General features: G+C 36.7%; 1 protein-coding gene across 1 annotated transcript in view; it reads right to left on the reverse strand.

Annotated features, from left to right (window-relative positions):
- Nucleotides 1-10,000, reverse strand: part of LOC138052087 (histone-lysine N-methyltransferase PRDM9-like) — a 16,957-nt gene that overhangs the window by 6,540 nt on the left and 417 nt on the right. The window contains exons 2-3 of the mRNA XM_068898449.1: nucleotides 7,666-7,703; nucleotides 3,267-3,553 (exon numbers count right to left, since the gene is read on the reverse strand). Of these exons, the coding sequence (XP_068754550.1) occupies nucleotides 3,267-3,553; nucleotides 7,666-7,703 (325 nt within the window). The remainder of the gene's footprint in view (nucleotides 1-3,266; nucleotides 3,554-7,665; nucleotides 7,704-10,000) is intronic.

Below are 10,000 nucleotides of genomic sequence, written 5' to 3' on the forward strand. Positions count from 1 at the left end.
AGGAACTCGGCACCATAAGTGAAAAGAGCAAATACTCTCATAATAATAATAATAATAATAATAATAATAATAATAATAATAATAATAACAACAACAACAACAACAACAACAACACAACAACAACAACAACAACAACAACAAGCTGTAAAACCAGAGTGATTAAAAAAGGAAGCACAAGAAAAAGTTAAATCATGGAGACAAAGGAAAATGCATGGACAGTTTTTAACACATCTGGAAGAGAATGTTGACATCAATGGTACATGGAATTGGGTAAAAAATGCTAAACTTAAATCCAGCACTGAAGCTCTCATCTGTGTGGCACAAGATCAAGCTTTGCAAAAGAATTATGTGAAGTTTCATGTGGACAAGAGTGTGGAATCTCCACTGCGCAGAATGTGTCACGAGATGGGTGAAAGTATTACCCATGTTATAAGTGAATACAGCAAACTTGCGCAAAAAGAGTATGAGAAGAGACACAATAATGTCCCAAGAATCTTTCATTGGGAGTTGTGTGGTGTGAATGGGTTAGACAGAGCAGACAAATGATATGAGCAACAGCCACTGAGTGTCGGAGAATTGTATTCAAAATACTGTTTGACCACATAATAGACGCTGGAAAGCCGGCTATTATTGTTGTGGGGAAGGAGGATAGAATCTGTAAAAGAATCGATTTTGCTGTACCACCTGACTGCAGAGTTAACTTAAATGAAATTGAAAATTTTGAAAAATATCAAGATTTCAAAGTGTGAGATAACAATGTTGTAGGAGCTTTGGGAGCAATCCCTAAAGGTCTGAATACGTCACTTCAGAATATTGGTATAAGGGTAAGATCAGGGCATGTGCAAAGACTGCATTATTGCAAGGTTACTACGAAGATTTCTTCACATTTGAGGATGGCCAGAACCTTGTGACCCTTCAGGGTCTAGGTTACTATCTGTAACCCACTCCAAGGAAATTGGTCTGGTTGACCAGCAAAACTTAGTGTAATTGAACATCATCATCATCATAATAATAATAATAATAATAATAATAATAATAATAATAATAATAATAGTAATAGTAGAGCGGTTTTCAATTGAGTGTTGAAAGTAATTAGCGAATTACTTTGGTTTTAGATTACTTCACTCAGTGATTGGTTCAAAGTTCTCGCGCCACTTTTTCAACCAATCAGAAGTAAAACCAAAACAAATCGTGGCTCGCACATGCACATTTTCCCGTGCTTTGTGTCGGCTGCGTGTAATTACTTTGAGTTTTGATTGGTTTACTGGATTGTTTCCGTTCTTTTTGATTGGCCAAAGTAATTACTTTGGTTTTGGTTTTACAACACTCATTTGAAAACCGCTCTAATAGTAATAGTAATAGTAATAGTAATAGTAGTAGTAATAGTAATAATAATGATAATAATAACCAATATTGATAGGGGGGATTGGGAGCAGTCCCAGAAAGGCTGCAGAGCTTTATCAGTTGGCTTGGCATGAACACAAGCTGATACAAATTAAATCCCTTCTAGGGTTTGCAACAATGTGGAGGAAGGTGATTGGAAATGTTAACGTCAGCAGAAAGTGAGACATTTTGGGAAGAGTTTTGGGAAACAGAGGAGGAGCATACTGGGCAAGCACCTTGTCATAAAAGTACTAGCAATAATATTCATAATATCATGGGTGACAAATTACTCCTTAATTTAGGCACAAAATTTCAGCGTTAATTTATAATTTCACATGTGAAATTACAAAATTGCCATGGTAACATCTCTTTTATCTCGATCAGAGCCAAGATGGGGTCTAGATTTAAGACAGTGACCATTGAAGAAGTTACGAAATTAAAAGAAGCGGCAGAAAATTTAAATACTTCAAAGAGCACACTTAACTGGGTGAGAGTTTTTGAGAAGTGGTGTGACGAAAATAGCCTTGAGAAAAACCTGGAGATGATTCTTCCCAAGCAGTTGGATAAAGTACTCGAGTGATTTTACAATTACGGTTGTGAGACTGTGTAATTTGTCACCCACGACATTAAAAGGTAATCAAATGGTTTTCTCATGAAATTAGGAAATAATTTCACTTGCATTTTGTCAAAATTCTGATAATTTCCCGAGCCTTTAGGCGAGGGAAATTATCAGAATACTAATTGCAACAATATTATTATCATCATTATCATTATTAATGCTAACATTACTTAATAGTAATAATAGCAACTTCATGTAATGAGGCTAACATCTTTACTGGTGACCCAGTAGTTTTCAATGTGGCTATCAATCCGATCAAATTGGAATTTGGAAATGTTGGTTTTTGAGGAGAGGGGAAAACTGGAGAAAAACTTATAGGAGCAGAGTAAAGAACCAACAACAAACTTTACTCACATATGGCCATGAGCTCGGAATCAAACTCGGGCCATATTGGTGGGAGGCGAGTGCAATCACCACTACACCATCTGAGCTCACTCCCTGCTTCTCCCTGCTTCTCCCCTAATAATAATAACTTTATTGAAAACACTTGGCAGAAGAATTGTTGCATTTCTTACATGATAAGTAAAAATATAGGAAAATGTACATAAAACAAGTTACAAATATTAAAAAGACCTTAAAAAGAGACAAATTGTATTCTTTCACGTTCTTTCTTGAACTAGCTGTTGAACACTTATGCCAGAGCTTTGCATCAGAAAAAAGCAACCAACAATGCCACACTCTTGTTTTAATGATTTTTTCCCATTGGCCAATCCGTGGTAAGAAAGCAGTAGCCTGAAACGTCATTCCACTAGTCCTGAGATGTACCCAGGACCATTATTTTCCAAAGGCAAGGATGTCACAGAAATGAAAGTTACAGTTTTGAATGAGAATTGTGATTGTTTTATTCTTTCACTTCTGCTTTCAACTCTCATGATTTCTTACTAGAATGATTGTACATTGTAAGATACAGAATTGCAAACAGAATCAAAAGTAAAAATGGAAACATTCTGATTCTTGCGATTCCACTTCCATCACACTAACTTTTGAATCCTTTGCTTGACTTTCCCTGTGTCATAAGCGTTCTTATGTGTTTGCTTATGACTCCTACTCCAACTTCTTCACTAGTTAAACCCAGGCTTAAGAAGGAGATTCATGAGGGATGTGTAGTGGTGATAGCATTCCTCTTTGATTAACAGAATCACAAGCAAAAAGTTATTTGCTCCGCTACCATGTTCTAAGAGGTTCACAGAGACCTATTATTGAAAAAATGGATACAATTGCCCAGGGCTAACAATTATAAGTATGTTTTACATGGCAAACTTACATCCCACATATGCACAAAATTCTGTTTATTCTCAAAATCCAGTTCCTCAGCAGGGATCTTCTGTCCTTTAAATGGTCCAAATACGACTCTTTTTCCAATTGCTTCCTTGGTAAACACACCTATTTGGCCTTGTACCACACCTGATGGCATAAGACACAAATCACTGGGCAAGCTGGCTGCTCTCCCTGGAGTCTCTAGCTGTGTTCCTTTGAAATCGCTTATCCATTCTAATAGCCCATGCTCAGGACAGTCACCAAAGAGGCAGGGTTTATCACACTCATCACAGACTGAAATGTCAACAGAAAGAAAACGAAGGTTTCACTATTAAAATTAAATTTAATCATTCAAATGTTTGAAGTTGTATTATGCACTGGCTTGCAATCTCCTCTTTTCTCCAGAAAACCAAGATACCAGTGAAAAAGCCTTTTGTAAGCTCAGCCACTTCATAAACAACAAAAACAGAAAAGAAATCAAAGGCTCTTGTGAGCCAGCTCATGGATGAACTGGATAAGAACTAGCAAGGGCTTCTTAGGTCTATCTCATGGTAAATCATATGCATGCATGCGCATGCGTTTTTTCTGCAGCGCTGTTTCCTGAGTGGACTGGATCTTGAGATTATGCGTATAGGGAATACCACGTTTTTTTTTAAGGTGGAGACAAGATCATCAAATAGATTGCATTGGATTGCAATGCACTGTAGTGTTGTTTTGAGGGGAAATTATCAATAAATGAACTTGCTGTTCAAACTTCTTACTGCAGTTATTTACAACATAATTGCTTTTTGTCATTGAAATTCTCACCTAAAGCAATACGTGTAATGTTACTACTGAAGTTCAACAAGAGAACTTTACTTTGTGTCATTAAAAGATCTCCTTATGCAGATGATATTGCAAAATCTCATCAACATTTTTTTAATAACAGTGAAGATATAGGTAAGATAATGTGAAATATTTTATACTGAAACATACTTAGTTTTAATTCTTTTGTCAGGTTAAAAGGAAGTGCATAAATACCATAATACTTTTATACTTTACTCCTACAATACTCGTCACAAATCGTTGAAACAGACACAGTTTCTCTTGAATTTTCTGGAAAATTCCTGAGATTTCTACTTCACACAGTTGCCTTCTCCCTCCCCAATGTTGAGCCACGCGTGTTTTGAAGCATTGAGACCACTGTGATACCCAAATCAACATTGGGGAAGGGGAAACAGCCACAAGTGTTTCAAGATTTTTGACGAGTATTGTAGCCTGCACAACCTAGAACTACAATAATTTATTATAGACAAAACCATTAGAAAGGTTATCACTTTTAGGTTCTTCTTTGCTCGCCTCCCCACCTCCTAGCTGATTCAATGTTGTGCAAAACTGAATGGTTTTAGTGGGAAATTGTTGTGGCTATAATTATAAGAGAAGGTGAAACTATTTCTTTTGTGTTTTAACAGAAGCAGGTTGAAATACAGCTCTTTAATAATATTTTTGTTATTCTGAAAATACAATTTGTACCATTTGTATCAAAATCTACAGTTCCTGAACTTCCATCCACTCTTTGAGGATATCAATGTAGAAAGCTGGTATGTTGCTGAGGTTAAGAAGGTGTAGATTACAATCACAGTCAAAGATAAAGGGACCACCCACCCGCGTGCCTACGTACATCTGCGTTATCCATGAGCGAAAAAGGGACAAACCCGCCGACGAATGAAAAAAGATCTTGAGTAGTGGTTTGAACCACTGGCCTGCCGCCTAACTTATTGTGCCCATTACATTCCATTGACCTACATGTACCAACAAATGCACTGTTGTATGAAAGTTCTATCACCTATCTTGCTTGCCATTTCAAAGGTGTGGCTAACACTATTTTTTGCATGGCTTATTATTTTCTCAAAATGACGCACAAATCAGAGAGAAAAGACCAAGGCAATATGCTAGATTTTTCTTCGGGTTTTCCTGTGCATTTATGCCTATACCATAATATTATATGATACTGTACACAAGCTCTTGGCTTCGAGGTGAACAAAAACAGTTCTGCCATCTTGATCAAGTTCTTCCCAGTTTAATCGTGAAGACACAAAACAATATTAAGTTCCTTTACAGGCAACTCGCAAAATTTTGCCTAGTTTTGAGCAAAACCAAAAAAACAGCCAAAACTACATGTAGTGACTTGGAGAGTGACATGTTTTTGCATCAAGCTGTTTTGTTGCTGTTAATGGTTGAGGCTAAGTTTGATATATACATCTGGCCTCAGTTGCTTGAAGGGTGGATAGCACTATCCATTGGATACCGGTAAATCACTATCCACCACATAACTCAATTGGTTTTACTCATGTTTATCACTGGATAGTGATTTATCTGCTGGATAGCACTATCCACCTTTTGAACCAAGGCCTCGAGGATCTGGTGAGACATAAGAACTCAGTAACAACCTCTCTCAGAGTTCGACACTAACGCTTGCCCGATTGCCTGGGGCAAGCGAAATTAAAACAACTCTAAGACTTGCTGATATTTTGCGCAACGATTGGATTGGCAGCGAAGAACGTTACTAGTAATATGACGTAGTCACTGCAAACATGGCAAAACTTAAAAAATAAACAATGTTACATCTCTTTGCTGTCATTTACTTTTCTGTTAAAAATAATTATAATGGAACAAACCTCAAAACAGATTGGAAGGAGGAATAAATTCATAACCGCCATCTTTCTCCGCGTGAAAAGAATATTAATTTTGTTACAACTGAACCCAGTTTTTGCACAGCCAAATACACTTGGATTATTGAGCAAGCGCACAAGAAAATTCTACCTTTTATCACGCAATTTCAATCAGTTTTGAAAGGTTAAATATCATACTATTCTTGACAAATGGCATTTAATTCAAAACCAGCCTAATCTCAGAGAGATATTTAAGGAATAAGGAATCACCCTTGATCTCTAAAGCAAGACTGTAAAGGGTACTAGAACACCATGGACACACGGAATGAGTCGCGCTGGGCTGTCAAATCTATTTCACCCAAAATTGACATTCTTTAAAAGCCTCCTTTGAGTTTTCATGGGAAACAGGTCTTTAGAAGGTGGGCAACCCAAAAAACGCCATGGGCAACCAAAAAAACAAAACTGGTTGCCCCAAGGGCAAATTAGTAATTAAAAAGGAAGTAAGTGTCGAACTGACTGTCCCTGATCCTCACAATTCTCAATGCTAGCAAAAGTGGAATTCAATACTTGGGTAAAATCTTCACAAATTTGTCAACATTACTGCCAAAATGATCTATTAAAGTTACAGTGATTATGGCAGCAATAAAAGGAAATGAAAGAAACCTGAACACATTCCTGAAGTCTTGAAAGGAGTCCTGTTCCAGTTTGCCTTTATTTAAAGATTTCCTTTGCAAAGACTCCAATTCATTCCTCGACCACAATTATCACTGCATAACCACAGTTCAAAATATTGGTAGAGCAGTGCACCTGTATAGCAGAGGTCATGGGTTCCAATGCCATTCAAACCTAAATTTTCAGGCTTTCATTTGACTGCCGCTTAAGTTGCACTCATTTATAATTATTATTATAAATTATTATTGAAATGATTATTTCAACGACTAATTATTATTAATTTAAAACAATTAGTTGAGTTTTATTACATTACCCCAAGTACTCTGTCTAATGCCAGATGATTTAACTCGTTATTGGGTTAACTAATTCTGAAAACAATGACAGTGCTCAAAGAACTTAAACTAGAGACAAGATTTTCTAGTTACTGTGTGAGGCCAGCTTAAACAGCAGCAAAGAAGCCTGAACAAATCCAGGCCTGCCAATGGTGGTACTGAACATTGCTCTTACTACCAATGAGCTATCAAGCCAACAATAATAATAATAATATTACTGTTGCAAGTTCCATTTTCAACATCACTGGAAAAGCAATGTGCAGCAAAGGAGCACAATCATGAGTTTAAGTACAGCACAATGCAGTATTCTTTTCAGGCTTATTTGCAAATTATGCTTACGTTGTACATAAACTCATATCTGCTACGTGTAAGACATTTTCCTTCCAAAATTCTTACAAACCTACATTTTTGTGACAAATATCATTGTCAATAAGAGTACAGACAACGCCTTAACCACTTTCAATATGTTAAACTTACATGCACAAAGTAAATATTTTATGAGAAAAATGATTCATGTGTTCAACTCTGAATGAACTGTCCAAACAGTTTGCAAAAAACTTGCCAAAATCCCTGCTACCTACTTTCCTTATTTCAACATTTTAGCAGAGTGCATGAAAAGTTTATGAATTTGGAAGGTCACACCAAAAGCAATGAAATCAGTGCAACAAAGTAGTGCTAAGAAGAGCACTGCAATAATTGTCATGAAAAAATGCTAAATATTTAAATTCTCTGTCTCTGAACTTTAACTCACCAATATAATGGTCATTTTCAGATGACATGCTGTTGTATCTGAAAAGAGATATAAACACAGAGTAGTGTGCAGTGAGCTATACAATGTTAACTCAAACACCTTTAGTATCTTTGTTCAGTCGAGAAGAGAAACACTGGGAAGAGTTCTCCCAACCTGTGCAGGAAATATCAGGTTCAAATTCAAGCCATACCAAATGCAGGGTCCTAAACATTATAACAGAGAAGGAAGCGCATTCTTTGTAATAGCATATACAGAGGGTCGCCTTTTACCGGAATAAAGTCTTCTGAGATAAGGACTACACTGCATAAACATCAGGCTCTATCTCAATATCTCAACAACCCTTGATGTTAACACTCCAGCGCTTGGTGATAAGCCGGGCCACTTTCCTTGATTTCATGGTCCCCTATAACATAATTAGTGGCCCAGGAAGTTGAATGTCTCGATAAAAACAACACCATTTGAAGCACTTTGGGTGAGGCTTGAGTCACATGGCAACAAAAAATAAAATGGTGTTTCATTATGGATTGATTGATCGTCTCAAAATTCTTAGTGGTTAATTGGAACCTGTTTAAATTTTCCACTTAAAAACTAAACGTTTGCAGGTTTCAATGAAATTTAAGTTGAGGAAAAGAACTGAAAGGTAGCCAAATTAATTAAACAGCTTCTTGATTTACTTTTATTTCAACATTCCACTTCACAATATACTGGGATGATTTCTTTGGTATCGTAGTCACATATCGGGCAATTGAACCCCAACTTTTAGTCGCCCTGACTTGTCTTAAAGTTGCTACAGGTGACCTGGCGACTGCCAAGTTTTAGCCAAAGAATACATAGGGCCCAGTTTTCCTGGTGTTACCAGGGCTTCTGATAGGATGCCAAAAAAAAGTTAAAGATAATTTATGCAGAAATTTTTGGCTATATTATGCGTAAACATGCGTTGATTATGCGGAAATTACACCGGATTATGCAGAAATTTAAACATTTATAAAACTAATAATTAGGCCCGTCCAATGTATTTACATGCTTATGGTAAATCAGGACTCGAAATTGCGACCAATGGCATGTTTTCTTCAATGTTCAGGAAAATAAGCGTTTCAAAATAGTCAATATCTTTGGCTTTTGTGTTTGTGAGGGTGGTAAGCAGCTGCTTTATCACTAATATCAGGCATTTCTTCAGTTTTATGCGGAAAAAATCGTAATTATGCAGAGGATGCGGATTTTATGGAATTATGCGGATCCGCATTGCCGCATCCTGTCAGATGCCATGTGTTACAGTCTACCCCTGCCAGCATGTACATGACCTTGCTGGAGTTTATTGAAGGACTTCTGAGTAAAGGAACCCACAGAAAAGAAAATTGGTCAGAAATCAAGCTATTTGCAGAGTTACATCCTTCAGAAGATATACTAAGGAAGGCTAAGTGGGGATGGGAGGGGTAACAGCCCATTTCTGAGTTGCTACATGACTCGGTTTCAAAGCGAGTGCTGGTGCACAACCATTCAAATGGAAATGAATTGCATATTCTTATGCAAATCAAACTCATTTCCCTTTCACTTGACAAACTGAAGAGACTAGAAGTATCCTATATGAAACCACCCTGGTTACATCAATTCTGTAATAGTTAAATTACAAGCAACTTAAAATGCAGTATTGCTCACAAAAGGATAGCATTGCATTTTGTGTGATGTCATAATGAGCCCTGCCTTTCACAAACGCGGCCAGGGGGATAAATGCCTGACAGTTTAGTTATCTTTATATGGATTTATAAGGTTCATAAAAGTGAGATCTCTGTGACAATAGGAAGAAAGTGTGTTAAAGTGTTTGTGAATTTTACCATTAAGGAATGAACTCCTTCATGACAGACAAATTTGGCAGAAAGGAATGTTTACTTAAAGAAAGTACAGAGTTAACTTCAACTTGTTCATAACACCAAAAATACTTAAATTACTTTTTGTTAATAATTGCAGTCAAAGAATTACGAAAATACACACAAATTCTAAAAGATAAATGTAGGTGGAACTCCTCTCCATCACCTCTCCACAGTGATTATTTTCTCACTTAACAAAATTTAAATGTGTCTTTTTCAACTCATCTGGTTTTTACTTTTAAAGAAAAAGACACAGGCTAGGGCATATCAATGAAGAAAAGCAAAAACGTCTACATGTACACTGTATATGCAAAAATGATCCCAAAGCCACAAATCCACTCCAGAATTCCATGACACTGACTAAATTTCGAGCTCCCTAATAGCAAATCCTGCCAGGCATGCTAGCTGGGTGTCTTCTTTCTAAATGTAATGGGAGCACAGGGTAATATGATAAAGGAGACACAGTTTTG

Source organism: Montipora capricornis, chromosome 6, assembly GCF_036669925.1.
Source record: "Montipora capricornis isolate CH-2021 chromosome 6, ASM3666992v2, whole genome shotgun sequence".
Lineage (NCBI taxonomy): Eukaryota > Metazoa > Cnidaria > Anthozoa > Scleractinia > Acroporidae > Montipora > Montipora capricornis.